General features: G+C 30.3%; 10 protein-coding genes across 10 annotated transcripts; 4 read left to right on the top strand and 6 right to left on the bottom strand.

Moving 5' to 3' along the window:
• Positions 1 to 44: 44 nt before the first annotated feature.
• OCT59_016764 (uncharacterized protein) lies at positions 45 to 3,156 on the bottom strand (the record flags this gene model as incomplete). The annotated part of the gene is made up of 12 exons (XM_066145899.1): positions 45 to 156; positions 226 to 355; positions 593 to 686; positions 757 to 779; positions 1,327 to 1,431; positions 1,489 to 1,528; positions 1,732 to 1,778; positions 2,216 to 2,545; positions 2,652 to 2,736; positions 2,808 to 2,903; positions 2,969 to 3,058; positions 3,133 to 3,156. 12 exons carry the CDS (start codon positions 3,154 to 3,156, stop codon positions 45 to 47), a joined length of 1,176 nt encoding a protein of 391 aa, XP_066003636.1.
• Positions 3,157 to 4,109: 953 nt separating this feature from the next.
• Positions 4,110 to 7,011, top strand: OCT59_016765 (uncharacterized protein; the record flags this gene model as incomplete). Its single annotated transcript, XM_066145900.1, has 10 exons — positions 4,110 to 4,372; positions 4,475 to 4,749; positions 4,814 to 4,851; positions 4,928 to 5,223; positions 5,297 to 5,471; positions 5,542 to 5,560; positions 5,635 to 5,934; positions 6,008 to 6,359; positions 6,452 to 6,574; positions 6,639 to 7,011. The coding sequence occupies 10 exons, from the start codon at positions 4,110 to 4,112 to the stop codon at positions 7,009 to 7,011; spliced, it is 2,214 nt and encodes a 737-aa protein (XP_066003637.1).
• A 47-nt stretch (positions 7,012 to 7,058) lies between these two features.
• On the top strand, positions 7,059 to 7,670 carry OCT59_016766 (uncharacterized protein; the record flags this gene model as incomplete). The annotated part of the gene is made up of 3 exons (XM_066145901.1): positions 7,059 to 7,061; positions 7,132 to 7,248; positions 7,347 to 7,670. 3 exons carry the CDS (start codon positions 7,059 to 7,061, stop codon positions 7,668 to 7,670), a joined length of 444 nt encoding a protein of 147 aa, XP_066003638.1.
• Positions 7,671 to 10,190: 2,520 nt separating this feature from the next.
• Positions 10,191 to 10,604, bottom strand: OCT59_016767 (uncharacterized protein; the record flags this gene model as incomplete). The annotated part of the gene is made up of 2 exons (XM_066145902.1): positions 10,191 to 10,444; positions 10,571 to 10,604. 2 exons carry the CDS (start codon positions 10,602 to 10,604, stop codon positions 10,191 to 10,193), a joined length of 288 nt encoding a protein of 95 aa, XP_066003639.1.
• Positions 10,605 to 11,663: 1,059 nt separating this feature from the next.
• OCT59_016768 (uncharacterized protein) lies at positions 11,664 to 12,002 on the top strand (the record flags this gene model as incomplete). Its single annotated transcript, XM_066145903.1, has 1 exon — positions 11,664 to 12,002. One exon carries the CDS (start codon positions 11,664 to 11,666, stop codon positions 12,000 to 12,002), a length of 339 nt encoding a protein of 112 aa, XP_066003640.1.
• A 2,688-nt stretch (positions 12,003 to 14,690) lies between these two features.
• Positions 14,691 to 16,278, bottom strand: OCT59_016769 (uncharacterized protein; the record flags this gene model as incomplete). Its single annotated transcript, XM_066145904.1, has 3 exons — positions 14,691 to 14,971; positions 15,081 to 15,923; positions 15,987 to 16,278. The coding sequence occupies 3 exons, from the start codon at positions 16,276 to 16,278 to the stop codon at positions 14,691 to 14,693; spliced, it is 1,416 nt and encodes a 471-aa protein (XP_066003641.1).
• Positions 16,279 to 16,828: 550 nt separating this feature from the next.
• On the top strand, positions 16,829 to 19,476 carry OCT59_016770 (uncharacterized protein). Its single transcript, XM_066145905.1, has 4 exons — positions 16,829 to 17,183; positions 17,279 to 17,637; positions 17,711 to 17,779; positions 17,861 to 19,476. The coding sequence occupies exons 1-4, from the start codon at positions 17,101 to 17,103 to the stop codon at positions 19,327 to 19,329; spliced, it is 1,980 nt and encodes a 659-aa protein (XP_066003642.1). The 5' UTR covers positions 16,829 to 17,100; the 3' UTR covers positions 19,330 to 19,476.
• Positions 19,477 to 20,374: 898 nt separating this feature from the next.
• OCT59_016771 (uncharacterized protein) lies at positions 20,375 to 21,768 on the bottom strand (the record flags this gene model as incomplete). Its single annotated transcript, XM_066145906.1, has 4 exons — positions 20,375 to 20,520; positions 20,621 to 20,719; positions 20,960 to 21,232; positions 21,426 to 21,768. 4 exons carry the CDS (start codon positions 21,766 to 21,768, stop codon positions 20,375 to 20,377), a joined length of 861 nt encoding a protein of 286 aa, XP_066003643.1.
• A 614-nt stretch (positions 21,769 to 22,382) lies between these two features.
• OCT59_016772 (uncharacterized protein) lies at positions 22,383 to 22,682 on the bottom strand (the record flags this gene model as incomplete). Its single annotated transcript, XM_066145907.1, has 1 exon — positions 22,383 to 22,682. The coding sequence occupies one exon, from the start codon at positions 22,680 to 22,682 to the stop codon at positions 22,383 to 22,385; it is 300 nt and encodes a 99-aa protein (XP_066003644.1).
• Positions 22,683 to 22,893: 211 nt separating this feature from the next.
• Positions 22,894 to 23,100, bottom strand: OCT59_016773 (uncharacterized protein; the record flags this gene model as incomplete). The annotated part of the gene is made up of 1 exon (XM_066145908.1): positions 22,894 to 23,100. The coding sequence occupies one exon, from the start codon at positions 23,098 to 23,100 to the stop codon at positions 22,894 to 22,896; it is 207 nt and encodes a 68-aa protein (XP_066003645.1).
• Positions 23,101 to 25,470: the final 2,370 nt, after the last annotated feature.

Consider the following 25,470-nt stretch of genomic DNA (forward strand, 5'->3'; position numbering starts at 1 on the left):
GCTAGATTTTATCCTTCATTCTTAAAACTAGTTTACCAAGCACGTCAATATTTACAACTTACAACAACGTTTCCCCTTTTCCCTCGTCCCTGTCCCCTTCTTTGTCTTCTTTCTTGGCCTTCTTCATCCCTTTCCTTCCCTTCTAAACGAGTAATCCTAATAAAATAAAAGTGAAAAATTATATTAATTTAAGGAAACTTATTAGCAAAAAAGTTGATTACTTACTTCCTCTCTGCCTTCTTTAATTCATTATGTACCCGCAGCAATTCTCTCTGGTCATCTCTGTAAGCCCGATCCATACCATTCACTTGCTCTTGAAGTTCCTGCACCTTTTTTTCCAATTCCTTTATGTAATCTAATGGGGGAAAAAAAATTGGTTAACTTGATCTATGCGCAGCTCGACCAAGCGGGTTTCTCCATCTTAGGTTGACACCGATACCGCTTAGACGTCCACAGATTCGTTTTAGAACAGACGTCCACAAGTCACCTTTAGAACAATCCAAAGATGTCCACAGGATCATTTCAGGACAAACGTCCACAAGCCCTCTTTAGAACAATCTAAGCCCCCAGGATATCATAGAGAGGAACCCACCTGCAACTACCTGATGAGCACTTCCTCTTGCTCTTAATGCGAGCAATTCGTTTTTCCTTCGAACGTTCGAGAGCGGTGTCTGACCATCGTGAATCTATTATATAAATTAAAAGTTATTCCTATCATTAAAACTATCTCGGCAGGCTAAAACCTTCCAAGCAGACCACAGTTTTAGACGTTACGAAAACTTAAAATAATTTTTACGTAATTGGATTGTATATATAGGAAAAAATGCGTGAGAAAATACATGTTTCAAAAAGAAGGATTTTAGCAAATACACGAGAACGATAAGATCTGATGAATTTTTTGTGAAATGGGAAAAATGGGGACAAAGAAAAGTACAAAATTAATTACAAACAACGTGCTAGAAATTTTAATCGGAATAGTACAGTATGCCGATCTGGTTGTTAACTGAAAGTAAAATTTACTTTTTGTCAGTATTCGTATTTTATTTTATAAATTATACAAATATTAAATAAATGAGCTATTAGTAATTACGTAAAAGTAGCAGATCTTGTTTGACAAACTCCTTTTCTCGTGAAAAAATGATTTTTTTTCTCACAAAACTTGTTTCGTATGGAAGATATATCATTTTTATTTCATATGGGAACATATCATTTTTTTCTCCCATCAAAAAAAAAATTTTTCACGTAGTTCTTTGGGGAACAGAATAGTTGGGAGAACTGAATTATAATAACATATAATTTATTAACAAAATTATTCATTTTCTATACATTTGCAATTATTTTCTAATTTATTTTCTATTTCTATTATTTGGTTTAACTTTTGTTGATATAATTCAACGGCAAATGTTTTTTGCCGTTTTAATTGTGTAATTTCTAAATAAATGTTAGTAATTGATATATATTATTTATACAATAATAATTTATAATTACCTTTATCTTTATTTTCAATTGTTTCGTTTAAAGAGTTGACCTAAACCAATTTTTTAATTAGAAACCAGATAACAACCGAATACAATTATATACTCCATCTTTTATTAAACCCTCCAAAAAAAAAATAAAAAAATAAAAAAATAAAAAATAGAAGAAAAAAAATAAAAAAAGCTATCTAAAAGATCTGAAAAACTACGGGCGAACCTAGTAACCACTCTAGGCGGTTCTCAAGTGTTCACTCACCTTATCTCTTTTTCTTTTATTATTCGAAAAGGATTTATTTTTTCGTTCTTGTAATTTATTTTGACTTCTTTTTGTGAACCATCTTCATTTGTAAGTTATCATAATTGAAGGGAAAGGTATTTATAAGATTTAAGCGATTTTTTAGAACAAAAAAGATTAAATGTGTAAAATTTCTTATCAAAGTAATTTATAGTGTGTAGATTATTTATTAATGATTAGAACAATTAAACATTGCGTAATGAGGCGTGGACAAATTACGCGTTACACAATTCAAATTATTTATGCGGAGGTAATCTAAACGTCTTCAAATTTTTAATTTAATTCGAATGAAATGCCGAATACTGATATAGTGTATGAGAAGATGAATTAACCAATAGTTTATCATAACAAGATTTATTGAACTAATTAAGTCATAACTATGTATGATTCGTTTTATACAAGAACGAAGAAATTGTCATCTCCGAGATCAAGTTTATTTATTTACTTGATTTTGCTTTTCTTCCTCTTTTTTTGGGGACATTATTTTGATTTTCTTTGTCATTTACACGTTGTTTCCGGACCCTTTTTGGAGGATCACTTTGAACTTTTTCATTAGTACGTGGTTCTGGAGGCCGGACCTGAACTTGTTCATCAGTACGTGGTTCTGGAGGCTGGATCTGAACTTGTTCATCAGAAGGCTCAACTGGAGGCCGGATCTGAACTTGTTCATCAGAAGGCTCAACTGGAGAAGGAGGATCTTGTTGTGCTTGAGGAGATGGTGGAGGACGGTCCTGTAATGCTGGAGAATTTTGTGGTGGAACTCTTAAATTATTTTCTAATTCATTTTTTTTTTTTCAGATAATAGCCTATTATAAATAAAATGAAATAATTAATTTCTACTATAAACCAACTAGGTATAAATAAAGTTATTATTAACTTACGTTTATTTTGTATAGTACTAACAAGCATCTCCTTTACAGCCCAATCGGCTGCGGTTATAGGGAAGTCAGGAGCCTTTTTTTTAAACTATAATATAATAATTTTTAGTATACTTCAAAAAAAAAAAGAAATGACGAAAATTAAAATTTAATATTTACAGAACGAACTATTTGTGCAGTTATTGTATGCTTTTGACTTCTATAATCGGCGGTAAAATCTACATTCTTTTCATAGAGACATTCTCGCATTATCTCCTATTACAAAAATTTACTATTAAAAAACAATTTTTATCTTTTATTAAAAATTAATAAATAGTTACCAAATAAGCAAGCCAGCGTTGCTTTTCATTTTTTAATCCTAACGCATCTTGTAAATTATATTTAGACGTAGGCTTATATATGGGCCTGAGCTATAATATAGTAATAAAGTAAGAATTTTTGATTATAGATTATTAAAAATATTTTTATATTTTTACTTTTATACCTCAGTTTCGGGTGTTTGTTCCATTTTTTTTAAATTTTTTTAAAAAAATGCGTAAAGAAATGAAGAATCACTAAAGATAGCATGTATTTATACTTTATACTTAAACGTGACGCGACTGACGCGTTGTTTATTTTTATTTTTTATTGATCGCGAAATACCATTTATAGTTGTTCGACACCATTTTCTGATTTTCTGTCCTGATGGTCTAACAAAGTGCCTCTCCAAAAACTGACTCATTACCCCTGTGAATAATATATTACGACTCGTTTACGCATCAAAGCCCAGCTCGATGACATAAGGACTAGTATCAAACATGTCTAATAACCGATATAACTTTATTTTAGGTTCTGACTGATTGAGAGCCTTGCGAACAATTGGTGAGGGAGTTTATACCTTTAAATATAACTTTTGCATTTCACTGTAGTGTTGGTGTCATAAAGAAAAAAAATATCATGAAAATTATATTATGAAATTATTAATGAAAGATTATTACAAGTATTAGGTACATTACATTGTCAGTATTAACACGGTTAAATTAACTTCATTGATAATAATACATAAAATATAATGATTCAATTTATCGGTCATCAGTACGAGCGTTCGCTCATAACACAATCTCTTAATACAATTAGTATGGCTTTATATGAACCGTTGCTCATAATAGGCTTTGAACAATTATTATGGCTTTTATATGAACCGTTGCTCATAATAGGCTTTGAACAATTAGTATGGCTTTGTGTGAACCATTGCTCATAATACAATCAGTATAATTATTACGAATATTGTCATTATTATATCATCTCTAATAACGATACACAATCTTGTAACACAACCTCTAACTTTAATGCGTAAATTTAATACAATCATGTAATACAAACTATGTGATTGTTTATAAAAATAGATCGTTACATAAATTCGATCACGTTTCAAAATGCCATTTCTTTGTTCTTGTCGTATTTGTAAAATAAATTCTAAAGATGGTAACGGAAAGTGGTTGTCTACTAGAAAAACTTTTAAAAAACATCAAAAAAGAGAAAAAGCAAATATTGAAAAAATTAATGAATCTGAAGCAGAAAGCGGATCAAGAAACAAAAAGCGATAGTGAATCAATTTCAAGTTGTAACGCAGCTGAAAAAAGAAAGTTCGAAGACGATGAATCGGATAAATCAGATACAAGTTCAGAAAGCAATATTTCAAATAACGATCATGTTCCTGTAATTTTAAAAGACATACCAAAAAGGTAATTAATTAATTGTTTTATAAAAAAAAGTAAATTTTACTTTTATTAAACATTATTGTTATAATAATACTTTAATAATCATCAAAATCATGTTAATTGCAGATCAGAAGATTATGATGATGACGATAGCGATGAGCCATTTCTTGACAACGAAGATTATAATAATGGTAATCCAATTCCTAATAACGAAGATTACGATAAGAATAGTGATAGGCAAAGTCTTGATAATAAAGATTGTGATGAAGAAGATGATAAAGGAGACATAGAAACTGAAAGTGATTGTTCACAAACAAGTGCATATATTTCTGAAGAGAATGATGAATTAACAGATGATGATAAAGAATTTGAGGAATCTGAAATGACAAACATAAACGATGGTACAGTTAATACTATGTTTATTGATTTTAATTTTGATAGAATAATAATATTTATTTATTTTAGATGAATTGATTCAAGGTTTACGTCTTTTACATACAAAAGTACTCCATTCGAATATCTGACATCGCATTCAACAAAATACTTGATAATGTTAATTCTAATTTAACAATCTATAAGTTGAAAAAAAAAATCAATAGCATAGTTCCTTTTGAACCTCATAGATACGATACTTGCAAAAACAGTTGTATTGCATTTACATCATCATATGAAAATTTAGCCAGTTACCCTATTTGTGGTGAAAACAGATTTGATGATAATGGCAAACCTGTAAATACAACATTTTTTTTTTTGGTAAAAGAACGCCTAATAATTCAATACAAGAATAAAGAAAGAGCCGAAGAATTACAATATAGAAGTAATTATTCCCAAAACAAAGGAGAGGAGGAAATATATGCTGATATCTTTGATGGATTGTGAGTATAATTTAATTACTAAAGTAAATTTTTTTTTAAAAAAAAGGCCATTAAAATATGTTTCTTTCAATAGGTTATATAAGGATTTATTACAAAGGGGTTTTTTTAAAGATGAACGGGATATTGCACTATCTGGGACATGTGATGGATATCAGATCTTTGAACAACGAACCGATGATTGTTGGGTCATCTTATTAATAAATAATAATCTTCATCCTTCTATTCGTGTAAAAAAAGAAAATCTACTGGTAACAATGATAATACCAGGTCCCCGTTCGCCAAAGAATTTTAATTCTTTTTTATGCCCTCTTATAAAAGAATTACAAGAAGCTTGAAGGTATAGCTAATTTTAATATCTAATAAAAATGTATTTTTTCTATAATTGAAATTTTATTTTGTTAAATATTATAGAAGGAGTTCAATGTATAGATGGACGAACAAATGAACCTTTTATTTTACGCGCACATTTATTAACATGGACGGGGGATGTTCCAGCGTTAAGCAAAAGCTTAAACCTTTCTGGACACAATTCGTATAAAGGTTGTCATTTTTGTATGATAAAAGGGACTTGTCACCCATCAAATAAACACATATACTATCCATCATCTGCTTTTTGCAATATAAGAAATCATGATGACACGATCAATATGGGAAAATTAATTGAAGAAGAAACGAATAAAGATCGAAAAGATGAAATGATCAGAGAAACAGGTATGATTTTCTTGAGAAAAAAGTAAAAGTATACTTACATCTCTGTATTAATTATTATTACTTTACTATACAGGAATTAAAGGGTCCAGTGAATTGTTAAAATTACAAACATTATTATTTCCATGGTCTTTCCCAACAGATATAATGCATTTATTCTTCGAGAATGTGGCACCGTCAATGTATGCACATTGGAGTGGAAAATTTTTTTATAACAATCTATTATTGTCTAGTGATTATGAGTTATCAAAATCACAGTGGGAAAGTATTGGCATACAAATGGAAAAAGTAAAAAAAGATATGCCTATTGAAATTGGTCGCCCTCCACGTGACATATTTAAATATCATAATGGTTACAAAGCGGTAGAATGGAGAAATTGGATAATTTTATTTTCATTACCATTACTAAAGGTGTATCTGGATAAAAGGTATTTTAATAAAAAGTAAAAAGTTAAATTAATACATTTTTAAATTTTTTTAACTAATCAAAAAGTAAATTTTACTTTTCGTTACATAATAGGCATCTTCGAGGATGGGCAAACTTTGTGAAGTCTGTAAAGCTTTGTTTAGAACCTGAAATATCTGAAGAACAAATTGATGATGTACAAATTTTGCTTAAAAAATTTTCAGATTATTATGAAAGGTAATGATTTCTGTCTTATAATTTATAATTGTATAATAATTAAAATAATGATTAATTATTTTAGAGAGTATTATCAGAACAATGGCCAACGTTTAGCAGCATGTAAGATAAGTTTCCATTACCTCTTACATGTAGCAGATTCTATTAAATATTGTGGCCCTAGTTGGACCCATTGGCAGTTTCCTATGGAAAGGGTGTGTGGTATATTACAACCACTCATTAAATCAAAGATCAAGCCATATAGCAACCTTGCAAATATGCTTACTTTGTTACAGCAATTTTATATGTTACCATTTTTTTCTATCTCAAAAGCTATTTTCAAAGAAACCCCGCTAAAACAATGGAGTAAGGAACGGGTCTTTAGTACTGAAGGGTATGAAGAAGAATTTTATTCCCCTTCTACTCAATATTCTCTCGCTAAGAACACAAACATCTGATTAAATTTTACGAAGGATTAAGCAATATAAATCGTAATAATTTAGAAATGGTAATATAAAGCTTTATTTTATTTAATTTTAAATTCATCATTACAATAACAAAATAATTTCGTTTTTTAGGAGGTTAATAATTATGGTGTAAGATATGGAAGATTAAGAACTTCAGATGGACAATATATTAGTAGCTGTTGTATAAAAAGAAATAATAAAATTGCAAGAAATAATTATTGTGCTCAGGTAAAATTTATAATCTTTGATTACTATCATTGCTATTTTTTTATTTTTTTGATATAATTTTAATATTGATTTTATATTTTATTTATAAATATTTTTAGATAAGACGCACAATAGATAAACTTGCCCACAGACCCAATGCGCCTCCTCAACTCGTTATTGTAGATATATATGGAATCGTAAATTATTATCTTTTCCATGAATTCAACCATCAGGTTTACATGTTAGCCTATGTACAATTAACATCAAAAATTGTAGAAGATGAATATGGATGTAAACATTTTACTCAATTCAGATCAAAAGAATTTATCGATGTAAGATGTTTAGATCATTGTATAGGTTTTGCTAAAATAGATAATAGATATTATATAATTGATAAAGAAAATGCATTTGATGACTCTAATTGGGAAAATATTGGGCATTGATTTCTTGCAGCAGTTCGCACTTATAATAAAACTTTTTATGTTCTAGTAAAAAACCCGATAATTAAGAATATTTGTTGTATATTGATTAATTTCTAAAAATAGCTAAACACGAATAAGATTATCCCATTAACTTTATTTGTATCTAAAAATAGTTAAACACGGATAAGCGATGATGAAATAGATGAAATACCTATTATAAGCAAAACATTTCACTGTTTTTTTATTTTACTTTTCTCTTTTCTGATAAAATATTGGTAATAAGTCTATGTTATTCTGGTAATAAGTCTATATTATTTATAAACTTACTGACGAAAAATATTTTACCAGGAATAAAGGATACAAGATACAAAACCTTGAATTTCTGGAATTAGAAAGTTTTAATTAACCCTACTTAGCAGAAGCTGACTATATTACAGGGCAGTACGGTATTTAATACATAAATTTTCCACCACAATATCAATTATCCAATAGTTATTATTGTTGAAATTAATATTAACTGATTCTTTTATTTTTTCTATTTTAATGTAGCCGCTGTAGTCGTTAACTGTAGAATGTGACGTCGTATAAGTATTTTTTTATGTTTATTAACAGGTATGCATCAAACTTTATTGTATTGGATTTAAAATTAAATAATTAAATTACTAATATACCTTTTTCCCCTCTTTAACAAGTACATTAAATTAAATAGGTCTGTGTCGAGGTGTTAATTGTAGACGTGTATAAGTATTTTTTACTTAAAAATTATGTTTATTAAACAGGTATGCATCAAACTTTATTGTATTGGATTTAAAATTAAATAACTAAATTACTAATATAACTTTTTCCCCTCTTTAACAAGTACATTAAATTAAATAGGTCCGTGTCGGGGTGTTAATTGTGAGACGTGTATAAGTATTTTTTACTTAAAAATTATGTTTATTAAACATATGCATCAAACTTTATTGTATTGGATTTAAAATTAAATAACTAAATTACTAATATAACTTTTTCCCTCTTTAATAAATACATTAAATTAAATGGGTCTCGAGTTATTGTGTAATGGGTATGAAAAATAAGTTTTCCTAACTGTATCTTCTTTTCTTTATTTATTTTATTCTTTATTTATTTTCGTTTTATATAGTTTCAGAAATATGAAATTAAACATTTTACTTTACTATAGAAATTATTTGTATCATTGGTTATTAGCATAGCCTTTAAAATGTACACGAATTATTATTAAAATATAATCAAACCATATCGATATTGTATTTATATACTAAAAATATCATTATTATCAAATGTAAAAATGTAATTAAAATAATCTTTAATGCAAGTAAAAATGTATGCTATTTTTAATTAAAAGATACATAAAATATTATTTTATTTGAACTAAATTGACCTTTAAAACTACTAAAAATATATGTTATTTCTAATTGAAATATTATTAAAATATATGCAAAATACAATTGAATCATATTTATAATACACTGAAAATGGGCTTTAAATATACTTAAATATATATAATAACACGAAATAAAATTATCCTGAAATTAAGTAGAAATTAATGACATAAAATTTGCACTTAAAATATACTTAAAGAGGCAAAATTTAAGGGTGTTTTATGAGCTTTTTACATATTAAATACAGTATATTTAAACATAATTTTAGCATTATTTATGGATATAAATATCTTACATAAAATATACTAAAATTATATTTAATTTATACTTATAATATACATGATTATATAGTTAAATATTCTTAAAATTCAGTATATTTTCAGTATATTTTCAGTATGCGATTTTTCTTACTGGGTTTTGATAATATAAATATCATTGAAATATCAAGATACCGATATGATTATGAAATTTATACGATATGAGTATGATATGCAACAACCCGATATGTAACTTTTATGTAACCTATTTGTTCCAGACATAGGTGAGATATCGGTATAGCAAATCGTTGACATATCAGACCACTATACATGATATATTGTACAGATATCAGGTATATGAAATCTGACTGATACCTCATCATTTGACCGGTGTGCATCTTATGATACCGATACTGTCATTTTTTTGAATTTCGTCCATGTCTGTCTTATTATATAATTTATGACATTTCAGACATGGCACGAAACTATGGAAATGATCTTTCAGGCCAAGTTGAATTCTTGCCAGATATAGAAAGTCAGGAAAGCTATCGTAAATGTCTCCACTGATTTCTTTTAACACTATTTTCATGAATTTTAGTTGAGATTCGGTCGCTGTTTCAGGGAGATTGAACTTTTTTCGAAAGGTCATTATCCACAATAAAATCCATGAAAATTTATCATCGATTGTCGTTTTTTCTTCCTCTTGATATAATTTAAAATCTGGCGGTGAATAATTTTCAAAAGTATCGGTCAAAAGTTTCATCATCGACTCATTGCCATCAGAAGAAGAAGTATCAGTATGTTGTTCATAATCAGAATTGCTCAAATCTTCTGTTCCTGAATGTTCAGATAATTTGTAATTTGTTTGCGTACTTCGTACGTCTTCAAGGTAAAAAAATATATTCATTTTCGTTGTATTCTGGAGTTGTTGAATTATCTTTTTCATTTAATGGAATTGTTGTTGAATCTTCTTCTAAAGGAGTTATTACCGAAATCTCTTCATTTAATGGAGGTACCAAAATATCTTCATTTATCGGATTTTCTTCTAACGAAGTTATTGTCGAATTCTCTTCTTGATTAATTAGTAACAATGAAACCAAACTACTATTAAGATTCGAGTCAGTTGTGTTTTCTGCCGCTTCGTGAAGTATTTTGGTTCGTGTTATAACCAGTTTTCCATTACATTTGTCACAATAACAAGGGACTTTGGTTCTTTTTTTGCTAAACCTTCTAGAAGATAGTCAGTTTGCTATCCTTTCCGAACTCATAATTTGATTAATCGATCTTCTTCTCGTCATATTTTATAAAATTTGATAAAGAATCGGTTATAATTAATATGTACTTCAAAATTTAACGAAACTTTGACAAATGAAGTCAATTTTTCTCTTGAAAATTAAAATTTTATGGAATTTTTTTTTTTAATTTGAAAATTTCGATTAAATTTGATCCGTTAGTAATTGATTTAATAAAAGTTTAATTTCGAGATTTCGATTAATTAAATTTTCAATCATGAGAATTTTTTTAATTTGAAAATTTCGGTTAAATTTAATCTGTTAGTAATTGATTTAATAAAAGTTTAATTTCGAGATTTCGATTAATTAAATTTTCAATCATGAGAATTTTTTTTAGTTTGAAAATTTTGGTTAAATTTGATCTGTTAGTAATTGATTTGATAAAAGTAATAAAAGTCTAATTTTGATTAAACTTTTTTTAACGATTAATTAACTTTTAAATCAAATTTCGGTTTTATTTTTATCAAATAGACTTTTTTCCAGAAAAGCTTATTTTGAATTTTGAATTTATAAAGCCATCAATCAAATTTTTTTCGCAAAAATAATTTTATTTTTTCGATAAACAATTCTCGTAATTTTTATAAAATTTTTATAAAATCTGCAATACATTTTTATATTGATCATCAAACGTAACTTTTATATAAATCAAACAATATTTTTCGTCATTTTGAAAGAAAGTTCTACTTTATTTACTAATTTTACTATTCTTCTGTTTATTAAAATTTCTATAAGAAATGAAATGATCTGGAAAAAAAAGTGTCGAAAAAAGTCGACAAGAGTCTCACAAACAAACTTCTTCACAGGAATTTGTAAGTTCTGATTCTCCCAAACAAACGTCAATATCAAAACAACAATCCGCAGCTTCCGGTTCTGGTTCTATCAAAACTCAAAAACAAGCGTCGAAATAAATCTGCAGCTTCCGGTTCCAGTTTTATCAAAACTTAAAAACAAGCATCGAAACAGAAATCCGCAGCTTCCGGTTTCAGTTCTACCAAAACTCAAAAACAAACGTCAAAACAGAAATCCGCAGCTTCCGGTTCTGGTTCTACCAAAACTCAAAAACAAATGTCGATACCAAAAGTTTCAGAAGATAATGGGCCATTTCGCTTAGTGGTACCATCCAGCTTGTACTCGCAACAAAGCAGGATGGTACCACCAATTCGTAATGTAATCATACATAGCGAATTAATGTCCATTACACGCACAGCCGAACCGTATAGGAGCAATGTACACATCGCTGAACCGTATAGGAGCAATGTACGCACCGCCAAATTATATAGGAGAGAATTAGCGCCAATTATACGTGAACCTTTTAGTAGTAATTGGACTAGAGATGTAAATGGTGAGCTACAATTGACTTTTGTATTCATTTTAGAGTTCTGGTCGACTTTAACGTTTTTTTAGAAACGTATGATCTCTGAGAAGAAAATGTTTACTTACAGGGAAGAATCGATGAATTAAATCAGTAACTCGATAATGCAAATGGTGAGTTGCGTGACCTATGGCTAGACGTTGGCCAATTACAATCGTATAATAATATACTTAGTCAGGAAAATGACAGCTTGCGTCACTGATATTCATCTGACCTTCAAGATATCGAATTTGAAGAGGATCAATGACCAACAAAGCGTAAGAAAGAAAAAAATCTTGTGCGCGATTCTGAAGATGAAATGGAAGTAGATGAAGAAGAAGCTTTAGTTCGTCCAAAAATCCTCTTTCAATGTATGCTTTTAACGCTCGCTAAACTGATATTTTGTACAATTTAGGCCGAGATGAAGATGATTCTAAAAACTTTTCTGATTGAACTAGAATTAAAATACAATGAAAAGTTTACCAGTGAGTCGAATGATAAAATTCTTCGACAAGTTATACCTTGACTAATTGAAGCGATGAAGCCAAGGTATACTCCACGATACAGGCAAGTCAAGTCTTGGCTCTCCGCTTTACATAAATATTGCAGAGTGCGCTTGTTATATAAACAATGCGACACTTTAGACAAAGATAATCACCGTCTACATCGAAATAATCGGTTAAATGAGGTAAATAATTTCTTTATTATTTCAAAAAAAAAATCTCATCATCCGTCGAAACTTTAAATATAGAAAAAGGCATGTCGAGTTAAAGGCGCAAAATCACTTTTCGACAAGAATGACGAAAAACTGGAGAATTATGATCGAAAAGAACTTTTGAATGTTTTAAATGACAACCGATATCACTCTCCAGAGTATTCTGAATCAGATGAGGAGCAACCAGACGGTAAAAGACATATCAATGTTTATAATCCATCTTGGAGATCTGAAGAGGTTCGATAACTTATTTGTCGCATTTTTTATTTTTTATTTTTTATTTGTTTTATTTTTTTCGTAATAGGATTGATTTTTTTTCTAATAATAGTTAATGGATTTATTACTAAATGTCCTGGACCAACACGCTTTCTCTCTTCAATCTGCACAATTGATACGAACACGAAATTATGATGATGATATATATAATATTGTCTCTCGTCATCCATGAGGTGCTTCAAATTGGACCTATGTGGAGCAGAATACGCTGGCCGATACCAACTTTTCTGAGCCGGAGACGCCGATTCAAATGATGGAGAATCTAATAATAGCGGAAGATGCGGAAGTGTTGGCCGAGATGGATGAAATAGTGGTAATAGAAGATTCAGAACTAACGGGAATAAAAGAATTGGAACCAATGGGAATGGAAGAATCGGAACCAATGGGAGTGGAAGAATCGCTAGAAACAGAAGATGAAACAGACAAATGGTATAAATTTGTACTTTAATTTTTGTTTGAGTTTTTATTATACTAACTTTTATTTTCAAATTTTAGATTGTGAATTCGTCAGTTTTTTTTGGATTTTTTTTGAAAATTATGGGATTTTTTGTGGAATTGTGGATTGAATTTTTTTATTTTCGTAGGAAATTTTTATTAATTTAGTATTATTTCATATTATTTTCGTATTGTTTATGTATTATTTACGTATTATTTTTGTATTATTATTGTAGGAAATTTTTATTATTTTCGTATTATTTTAGTATTATTTTCGTAGGAAATTTTTATTAATTTAGTATTATTTCGTATTATTTTCATATTGTTTATGTATTATTTACGTATTATTTTTGTATTATTGTTGTAAGAAATTTTTATTATTTTTGTATTATTTTAGTATTATTTTCGTAAAAAATTTTTATTATTTTAGTGTTATTTTCATATTATTTTCGTATTATTTTCGTAGGAAATTTTTATTATTTTAATATTATTTTCGTATTATTTTAGTATTATTGTTGTAGAAAATTTTTATTATTTTCGTATTATTTTAGTATTATTTTTGTAGAAAATTTTTATTATTTTAGTGTTATTTTCATATTATTTTCGTATTATTTTTGTAGGAAATTTTTATTATTTTAGTATTATTTTCGTATTATTTTAGTATTATTGTTGTAGGAAATTTTTATTATTTTCGTATTATTTTAGTATTATTTTTGTAAGAAATTTTTGTGATTTAATTGATTTAATTAAAATAATTGGTAAATCAATCAAAATAAAATCAGTTTTAAAACTTAAATTTGCTAAATTTCGTTAAAATTATTATGGTCGATTTTATTTATTTTTGCAAATCGGCAAATTAAATCAATATCGATTTTTAAACGAATAGTTGATTATTTATGACGAATTTCATTTGCATGGCAGGTTCGAATTTTATTGATATGTACAGCCGATTTTTTTAACTAATTCCAAAACTTTGCCAATTTCTAATTGCGAGTGGCAGGCGTTACGGTGCAAATCATCCATAAAATTAGTTGCTGATTTTTTTGGTACTGATCGGCTAATGTCAGACTGAATTTCGTCTAACATTCAGCAATTTAAAATTTTGCCGAAATGGACTATTCTGACCAGTGTTGGTAACTCACTTAATTTGGCATGCCAATCCAGATATTCAGAGGTTAGTATTTTATTAGTCTTGGATATATCTTAATTTATATGGTTGCAAGTCAATTTAAATTTCTTTTTTTTCATATAGACCTATTTGTTCGAAAAAAAAGATTTTACCCGAAAATTCTTGAGCTATTGTAAAGCAATGAGACTATGCAACTATCTCAATTTTGCGCTGTTCACATTTAAAATAGGAACCAGTTTTATATCTACCTTCTATTTCTTTATCATCATGACCTAATTTGCATAATGGGCAGATATAATCCTCGCATGATGTCTCATCGGTAATGCCATAATAATCAAAATTTTCGCTACTAAATTCTCTATATAAAGTAGGATATTGGTCTAACGTCTTGTTGCGAAAATAGGTGTAGTCATAAGTTGGATTAGATTGGAATGCAGATAATACATTTTCTGATGTACTTACCTTAGCTTTTAGAGGAATATATGCATTAGCGATTAATTTTTGAAGTCATATTGATTTGATCAGCGAAGAATCTTCATGGTTTCATTGGAAAAAGAACTTATCACTCGAACTCACATGATTTATAATATTTTGTATTTGGTGCAAGAATGGAGCCGAAATAAACATCTGCACTATAAGAGACCTGTTTAATTTTCTCTATTCCTAATGTATTGAATAACTTATATAATTTTCTAGCTCTAAGAATTTTTTGTCGCAAATTCACATCTGTTATATCAGGTAAAAGCTGTTTGATTTCTTGATATACCATAGATGTTGCAGTTTTTTTCTTAACTCCACCAACAACAAGGTTATCAATCCTTTTGTCATATTTTTCTATAAAGTAGCACCAGTATAAAATTGCTTCTTGACCAAGCTTATTAGCTTTCCTGAACATGCAAACTATATTTTGTGCGGTATCTGAAGATGGATCCTGTTCTTCTAAAGTTTGATCTGATGTAGATGTATGTGCAGGTGTTAATAACTGTTGCTTTAACTCCTGTTCCACAATTATATTTTTATCCAACTTGGCAATAACTTCATTATGCAAATCGGATTTAAGTTTCTCCATGTCACATAACTCTGATCGTGAAGAATCTTCACGGTTTTCAAGATTACATGTTAATTTGGATGCATTAACTTGCGGTTGCTTTGATAAGATGCAAAATGCGGATCTTATGCTCTCAGAACTAGCCTCATAAGATTGTGATAAGTCTTGCTCATCTTGCTCTGAAGTTAACATGTCCGTAACCTCAGGGATTTTAGTCACGTTCTGAGAAATTACGAGTGCCTCTTGATCTTTCTGCTTCTTTTCCCGCCTCCTCTCTCTAATCTCATTACTAATGCTTTTCTTATATGCCTCATCCAAGAAATTGACCACTTCCTCATCATTACCATCAAGATCACTAGGTGCTCGTCCTACTTTATTATTGAGCTAGTCTATTACAGAATCGGGTACGTCAACAGTTGGCATCGCTTCGTCACCATTTTGTGTCTGACCAAATGACAACACCATCTTATCCACTGCTGAACCCTGTTCTAATAATGCAAGTCTAGCTTCAAGCTCTCTGACTCTAGACTTGAGTTCAACATTCTCAGCATCACGCCTTGCATTCTTTTCAATAATTTGCTTCAGCCTTACATTCTCAACCTCAACCTCAGCAAATTTTAGCAACTTCTCTCTAAGTTCGGAAATCTCAGCATTCTCCTTCCTAAGTTCGGCAATCTCGGCTAAGAGCTTGGCATTTAATTCTCTCAATGAATCAGTGGATTGCATGTTCGATAATAATTTTTTATATAAAACAGATTAATTCAAAACTTCGTTAGCATAGATAAAAAAAACTGTGACAAAATGCCACAATTGGAATTATTGATTTATTGATGTAAAAAAAATACATATTGGTTTACAATGTGAAATAGAGTCTCTATACTAATGCCTGCAGGTGTTTCGTTCATCTAAGCTATCTAAGCTATCTATATCGGTTAAACGATATTGAGTATGATATATACTTCCGATGTTGTATAGTATAGTTGACAAAAATCTATACAGTATAGTTTTTATCTATACAGTATAATTTTTTATCCATACAGTATAATTTTTATCTATACAGTATAGTTTTTTATTTTATACAGTATAGCTTTTATCTATACAGTATAGTTTTTTTACACTATACTATACACCATCGGAGGTATATATCATACTCAATAACTATATTATCTATCTATATACTACATTAACTATAATCGATTTTCATTTGTCCCAACATCGATATTCTGAATCGAATAAAGTGGTCGCCAGTTAGCAGAGTCAGAAATAAATTAACCTTAGTATAAAACTCACCAAAAGTTTATGTTCTCCACCCAATAAGGCCCTCGAAATTTCAGAACAAAAAAAAATAGGCATTAGCTCTGCAAGCTCAGAGTCGCTTCCTTGCAAATGTACAGTCATAACTGCGTAATGTCTTTGATAGCTGGGAATTATTTTGTATTTTTGATCCTGACACATCGCTGACTCAGTTCGTAGTAATTACTGACTCACAGTTCGTAGTAATTAGTCAACCGTTTATGGAAACATATATATATATGATAAATAATCAAAATGTCGAACTATTCTTCGCTATCTCGAGTACTTTCGCCGTTCCGGGTACAAACTAAATTCGAGGAAAATTCCCTACCTGCTAGGTCTAACATTGTATCCAAAAAGTCTTTTACTCGTGTTATACTGAAAAATTATTTTTTAGAACCTTGTTTTTAACTCTCAATTTTCGCGTTTGCAGGTATACCATGGCATATTATCTCGTTCTAGGTAAAGTTCCCGCTAAAGAGGAACTTGATTATGTTGAGTTCGATTCCTCACAACGCGTTATGATACTCAGGAATACTATATATGAGATGAAGAAGAACACCCTTTCCAGTATTGACAGAAGCGATCTCAAATTATGGAAAGTCGATATTCCTTTCGACTGTGAAAACGATAAGCTGAAGATGCTTGATAACGCGTTTGGTACAATTAACATTGAAAAAGATCTTAAAGGAGAGAAAATGTTACCAGGAGACGAAATTTCAAAATATTTAAAAAACTTACCAACATCCTCAATCCACATCCTCGTGCAACCGCCCCAGCCCGCCACCACTGGTAAGTGTCTCCCAATGGTTTACCTCTCGAACAAGAAATTCGCGTTATCTCACATATTTTTTTATTCGATCAGGGAAGAGACAATTGGATTTGGATTATTGTGATGAAGAAAGTGGAACTCGAAAAAAAGGGAAATCAACATGTATGTAATATATACTGGACATTGACTTGTAATCTTGTTTTTTTAAAATTAACTTTTTTTCTATTTATAAATTATTTAAAGATCCCGAAGAATCAGATGAAGGACGCGACAATCTTATGGTTATATCACCAGATAGGTTAAAGTCGATCGTTGATTTTGTGCGAAAGCATCGGGTTGTCTTTTTGCGTAGTCCGCCGTCTTCCGGAAAAAGTACTGTCGGTCAGACGCTTCGAGACTTTTTTGAAAGTCTTAGTGATGGCGTATACATTAATCTTGCTGGCATGTGCGGTAAAGACGAAATATATAATAGTAACAAATTTGATAATTACTGGAAGAAGATGATTGGTCGTAGCTGGACAGAAATTAGCGAGTGTAAAGAGGAAATTTATGTTATCATTGATGAAATACAGGTTATCTATGGTAATGGTGCACCATTCTTTTGGGGCTCATTAAAGACTATTTTGTCAAGTGAATCAAATACTCGAGATATTCATATTGTTTTACTTGGTGTATATCATCCAAATGTTGAAACTATATCAACACCTCTTGATCTCCATTATACACTTAGTCTAAGTGTCCTGCTTCTAACGTGGGAAGAATTCTCGCAACTTGTAACAAAATTTATTCAGAGGCATGTTACTTTGGGAAGCATGAACTTTATCATTCCTGACCCTGTTCGAAGGGCATTATATAATCTAACTGCTGGACATGTTGGTTTGTGCCGGTTTGTTTTAAGAGTATTACGCGATCAATTTCGTGAAAATGGAAAAACAGTGGAAATGCTACAATATCTTGCTTCCACCCTTTTGTTTAATGGTATGATTGGATGTGCCCGCGCTTTTTATTGGACCCGTGATTGGAAAGTGAATAAGCCAGAAGCAGAATTTATTCGCAGTAAGTTATTACAACCAAACACTCCCTTTTCTGGTAGCTTATTAGATCCTGTTATTAAGAAATTTATTAAAATGGGCCTCATAACTACAATTAACACTAATGATGAACGATTAACATTTTCTGCTCCCATAATGCGATCTGTTTTAAGCAACTATTTGTTCAAAGCACCTTTGAATGTTAATCAATCACCTTCAAGCACATTTGATGAGTTTTTGTTACGAACCATTGAGCGGATGAGCTCATCTACTTTAAAAGAATCGCTTGGAAAAGGGTCATATTTATACGAAAGAACTTGGCAAATGGAATGGTTCCGTACTGCTAAAACGGTAATTCCTGAGAATGCATCAGTGAGTTCTGATGTTGGTGGATCATTTGGTTCAGTAGGATTTCTTGATTTTTATGTAGATAATGGACATTGCTGGGGGGTTGAACTGACCCGTGAGGGTGAGAAGTTGAAAGAGCATGCTAAAAGATTTGAAAGTGACGGTATATACGCTGAAATTCCACTTAAGCAATGGGCGATTCTTGATTTCCGGCGTAATACAAAACAAGTAATAATGCCTAAAAAAAACTTTTGGTATGTACTCTATTCGGATGATTACAAAACAGTTATTATCAAACGTAAAGATTGTGATGACATAAAGTTAAATTTGTAAGGTGATTGTAAGCCAGAACTAGAGTCAGAGCTAGAATTAGAACTTTAATTATAGCTATACTTGCCTTTTTTTGTATTTTAAGTTGATTATATAGATATCTCTATTATATCACAAAAAAAATAAAAAGTTTTATTTTGCAAATCACACAGCTAGAATAAAGCGAAAACTTTATTAATGATTTTTTAGAGAAGCGAATGAAATATATGATGCTATCAAAGAGGGAGGGAGTACGCAGATCCTAGGCCATTTAATGCGAGTCTTAGCACCATATTATTTTTTTGCCCCTACATTTATTGTAAATTTCGCTAATACTTCTAACTACAAGGTTCTCTAACTTTCACACATTCGGGAAAAATAAATAGAAGTTAGCTTATCGAACATGTATTCGCATTATTACATCATGGGTGCAACCGTGAAGAATCTTCACGATCAAAAAATCACGTGAATATTCAGGTCAAAATTCGGAACTAAGAATGAACGTTTCTCAGATATCCACCTGAATATTTTTACCGAAGCTCTTTTCTTGTCAGCAAATCTATATGTAGTCTCAAGCATGATATCACGCGGTAGTTATGAATTTTGTCACGATTAGTGTCATTTGTATAACAACCAAATAATACGGCCAAGGACTCTCCATCTTCTCTTTCATAACCTCATTCATCTTCATACACAACAAATAAGGACTTCGACAACTTGAACAATGGTCTCCTTTCGTTGTCTAGCGTACATTCCATGAAATACCATTTTTCCACATCTGTTATTATCCATATCGACTTGATTGTGACATTTTGTCACGGTATTTCATAACCTAAAATTTCTATAAAAATCACGTGCGCGTGAACAATTGTTCATGCCGATCACTTTTGCCAAGAAAATTTTTTATTATTACATGCGAAAAAGATCGGGACTTACCCCGTGATACATGACGTCTATGCTAATACTCTATCTTGTTATTCTGTTTTTACCCGCTTTCCATCGACCAATGATGATTTTTGCTGATCAAAAACCCATTTGATTTGCCCAAATAATTTCTCAATAGGTCCAACTAGGTCATCGCGAGATAATGATGGGTAGTTGTAGGTAGAGGTGTAGGCGTAGGCGAACACAAAAAAACTTCGACCGGATTCCCATCACCATTATCATTCCCATCTCCAATACCACTTTGAACTTTTGTTATTACCCAGTCAACACCTGAAATTGGATATCAAATAAAAGAGTTAGTAATAATTGCATTGATTTTGATCAAGTAGTAATTCAGGTCATATTTTTCGAACTTGTTTTACAAGCATACCTGTTGAGACAATGCAGTACATTGCACCTTCATACAAATTAGCATCATCATAAGTACGTTTTTTGCAATTGCATTGCAAAGATGCATGTGCTTGGTACTCTGGGCAACACCAGGACCCCGAAAAATACATATGGAGGTCATAAATGATCGGCAAGATTTTGGCCTAAAATAAGCAACTTTTCAGGGCCGGAATTATGATAATGCTGGTCAGTAACAAAACGGACAATAAAATTTAGGCCGGCACTATCTAAAAAAGGCAAGATTTTCATGAAAATTTAGGTTCTTTTTAAGCAAACTCAAATGTGACCTTTTTATGTATTTTTCGGGGTCCTGCAACACCTTGGTTAATATCTTCTCGTTTTGCTTCAGTTACAGAAATAATTGTATCCCCCATTTTGATCACCCAATCTATGGGTCCTTTTTCATGACTTCCAGAGACTTCATACTGGGGATAAACTTTTACAGTACCATCGAAGATGGACGCCACCCCATATATAATCACAGAAATAAATTCACAGTGGGTAGCCTCATTCGCGCTAGTGATGAGTAGGGATGCTTTGTGCATTCTTAAAAAATCCTCAATCACACTATTCCTGATCTCTTCCGGAGTTGCTGAACTTCCAATCTCTCAATACATGGTAATTGATCATAGCTATCAGCCTTCAAACCGAAAAGAACCTTTATTTTGGGAAAAGTATACGAAGAGAAAGGTTGTTGCGTTATAAAACAGCCATGCAGAAATTAACTAATCAGACATTTGGTAGAATCGGCACGTGAATATCTTAAATAACTTGATAATACTTACACGTATCCACAACTATTTCCAGATCCACCTTGGTCACAATTAGATAATCTAATAAATCCTTATCAGCAGAAAACTGAATAACTTTACGCTCTGCCACAATCTCAACCGTGTCACTTGCACTCTGGGAACTCAAACTTGCCTGGTCTAATTTTTTATGCATTTTTCCTGTCAAAAATTTTCTCTTCAAGCCGGTACCACCTACTACACGACCTATTACAATATGCTCGTTTTTTGTCCCATCCGAAAATGTGAAATATTCACAAAGCTTCCTCTTAAAACCTTCCAACGTCACCATTTCTCGGGTCACTATCCATTGAAAATTCGCACTTTTACGCCCATACATTGCGGTGCAGTGAACTTCTTTCGTCTCAACAGGACGCTGTACTATTATATGTATGCTGCTCGGTCGACTGTTGCGGTAAGTGTTTACTAATCTTCAAGTTCTACACCACCAAGCTCGTCCTTGATATTAACGTTTATTTTTGTGTTGACGGCAGTTAATTTTTCATTTTCTTCTTCGAGGAAAATGTTGACCTTCTATAACTTAATATCTTTAGCGTTAACGTTAGCAAAAGCTTGTGTATTTTTTTCCTTGATAACATCCCTGAAAAAACTAACTAGCTTTGTTATATCTATTTCAACTGCGAAAGCATTTTCATAAGGGTTTTCACTCACGACCAAACAACTAAGAGTGATAATAGACATGGTGCTTTTATAGTGAAAATAGGCTCAGACAAAAAAATAGTGTTATGTTCCGGAGTGAGATAAAAATTTATTCTGTTCGGGAAAGGCGTTAATATAGGTTTTTATATAGCACAGGTATTGCATCATTACACGTGACCCATTTTTCATATACGTTCGATAAAATAATACTTTATTTATGAAATAAAACATTATCAGAATCTGGCCTACAATACTAAAAATTGCGACTATATTACTACATGGTACTGTAAATTATTAACGGAAATATACGGTGACATGGAAGAATTCTGCCTCAGGTGGTTGATTAAAAAAATCAGAAATCAAAGTCTGCGATCGCATAGGCCTTTCAGAAACGCTACTAAGATTAATTTGACGAATGCTTAGAGAGTTAGTTATCCCCAATCTGGCTTGAATTGCTTCTTCAAGTGCACTAACCGGTTGATTTGTCTTAATTGTAATCGCTTGATTTACTTCACTACATAGGACCCCAATAAGGTTCCCTACAGGAACAATAAGGCAGTTGAGAGTGATTTCGATACTATTGTTATCAGTCATTGTGTAGTGAATTTCCTAAATTCAAGAAATATAGTGAGAAAAACTTGCTCCCATACATATATAATTTAGGGCATATACATACCTTATTTTGCGTTATTTTACGAGAAAGTTTTTTGCGAAAAGTTGGCTGAACTTCCACGTACCTCTACATGCTTTATATCTTGCTGAGAAAAAGAGCGCCAAGCCGAAGTTAAGGAAGTATGAGGCGTAATTAGTATTGTTGTCGATGCAAGAAAGTCTTTTGAAAACGCATGCGAGTGGAATCTTGTCTATTTTTACGTGGAGATCTCCAGGAGAGCCTTGCAAAGGTAGTTAGTTCTTGTAGATCTCGAAATTCCAAAGTCCTTAGCCTTTCATAACATATGCTTTTACCATAATTATTTACTTTTAGAGTTGGTTTTGTGTTATAACTAGACATCTCTTTTCACATTTTTCTCATGTTTATTCAGGAAAAAAATAGAGGTACTAGTTAACTTCTTTTTAGAATATATGTAAAAATTATTATGTCGCACAGACCCTACCTAGTCGCACAGACTTATTATGTGATCCGCATATTTTTGTTGCACAATATGGATTAAAATTGTACAATAAACAGATCAACAGAAATAAAATCACATGTGCAAAAATCCCTTTATGTAATCATAATTAAATTTAGTTAATATTGATAACAAAAAAACTTATTTTATTAAAAATTTATTATTTATTAAATAAAAAATATATTTGAACGTCATTACCATTTTTAAAACAAAACTATTATAATAACCTACTTAATATGTTCATATCATTTAAATATATTTCTACATTTACGTTAAAAACTAAAACTTTGCAAAGGAATATTGGTTTTACTGTACAATTTTCTTTTAGTCTAATCTGCTACCATGAAAAGCGCAGCCAAATTCCTTAAAAAGAAATGGGAAAATGAAAAAACAAAGACAAAATAAAATACCTACTCCTCCTCGTGATCTTACTTATATGGAAATTGAATCAGAATAATGTGGATGTAATGATGATTTTATTTAGAAAATCCAATCAACAAGGAAAGTCCTAAAAAGAGGGAAAGGAGTATTTAAAGTTGATAAAAATGAAAAAATAAAGATGAAATTAAAAACAATCTAAATTCAAATATATTAAAGCAAGATTCCTACCTCATCTCAATAGATCGAATAATCTCATCAATAAAATAATTATGTTGAAATTGTCGAGTTGATAAGGAAGTGTAAATCCTGCTTTAGTATTATGTAAATATTTTATAAAACCCTTTAAAGTTTGTAACTCTCTGAAATTTTTTGGAGGAATTTTGCCGTGAAAGTCAATTTAAGTTCTTGAGTGTTTTTAGCAATTTTGAGTAGTCTTTTAAGTTGATAAAATTCCCAACAAGATACCGTCTGGATATCTAAAGATCCTGAGAATTATAACAAGTAAAAGCTATTCTTCAATCAATTTCTGCTGGCTTGTACAAAGTACGGATCTGAAATATCAATTCACGCCTTTTCCAAAAAATGTTTTAGAGGAAAAGTCTAATCAATTAAAGCTCTAAAAAAAGAAAGGAAAATTATAAACAAGGATTGATGAAATGGATAAAATAAAAAACACTTACCTACTACCTTAAAATGCCTAAATAAATCCTAAAAAAAAATTTATTTCAATAACAATAGGCTAATAAAAAAAGAAATAATGATAAAATGAAAATTTGAAAAAATAAAAAATTACTTACTACCTTGAAGAGCCCAACTGAAACTAAATAATAAAGAAAAACTTAGAGATAGAATTGGTGAAATGGACGTAAATAAATAACATTTCCATCTTAAAGCACCTAAATAAACCCTAAGAAAATTTATTCAATAATGATAAGCTAATAAAAAAAAGAACAATAAAATTATTTGGTAAAGATGTTTAATTTTAAAATTATATTTTGTAATGAAGTTTATTTATAATGAATAACAATGGAAGTAATGGAAGTGAAAAATTACAGAGATCTAGATGTTAATATTATTCTCAAATGAATAGTTTTCTAAACACATTTAAAGTAGTTGAAAATTTAAGAACTAAATCTAAAGAATGGAAAAAAGCTCAGATAGAGTTGACGAAATGGACGTAAGCCAAAAAACATTTACTACTGCCTTGACGCGCATCTAACCAAAACTTGGAAATGAGCTAATAAAAAAAAGATTGATAATGGTTTGTGAAACTCAATTATCTGAAAATTTGAAAACGTGGTTGATGGTTGAAGTACGATCGCCAGTATAATACTGTATGATGCACATCTATTTACATGGATCCATACTATTTTTCTAAATCGAGTATAGCACTATACCACAGTGTTGGGCAATTGGACAATTGGACGTTTTGGACATTTGTCCAAAACCTGTCCAAAACTTGTCCAAAACCAAAACCTTTTTTTTCATTGGACAGGTTTTGGATAGATCACATGACAAAAAATTTAATTTTGGCCAGAATTATGACTAATTTTGGCTAATTTTAATTTTAATTCAATTATTAAATTACTTCAAAAATCTTTAAATGTTAATTTTTAATATTATTTTGATTTTACATTAATTTTTATTATTTAATTTATATTAAATATTTACTTTTTTAACATTTTAACATTATATTTTTATTTTATTTTTAGTTTCAGTTGTTTTCAGTTAGTAAATATTAGGACTCTTGAGCAGTTTTAAACTGTCCAAAACTATGTCCAAAACTGGTTTTGGACAGTCCAAAATTGTCCAATTAAAAAAACCAATTGGACAAGTCCAAAACCCAACACTGCTATACCATACATACAACA

The sequence above is a fragment of the Rhizophagus irregularis genome, chromosome 25 (assembly GCF_026210795.1).
Source record: "Rhizophagus irregularis chromosome 25, complete sequence".
Taxonomy (NCBI): domain Eukaryota; kingdom Fungi; phylum Glomeromycota; class Glomeromycetes; order Glomerales; family Glomeraceae; genus Rhizophagus; species Rhizophagus irregularis.

Coding starts and splice junctions, on each gene's coding strand:
- OCT59_016770 (XM_066145905.1), top strand. CDS start 17,101: ATGTCGAACTATTCTTCGCTATCTCGAGTACTTTCGCCGTTCCGGGTA. Junction 17,184..17,278: donor GAAAATTCCCTACCTGCTAG/GTCTAACATTGT, acceptor TCGCGTTTGCAG/GTATACCATGGCATATTATC. Junction 17,780..17,860: donor AAAAAAAGGGAAATCAACAT/GTATGTAATATA, acceptor AATTATTTAAAG/ATCCCGAAGAATCAGATGAA.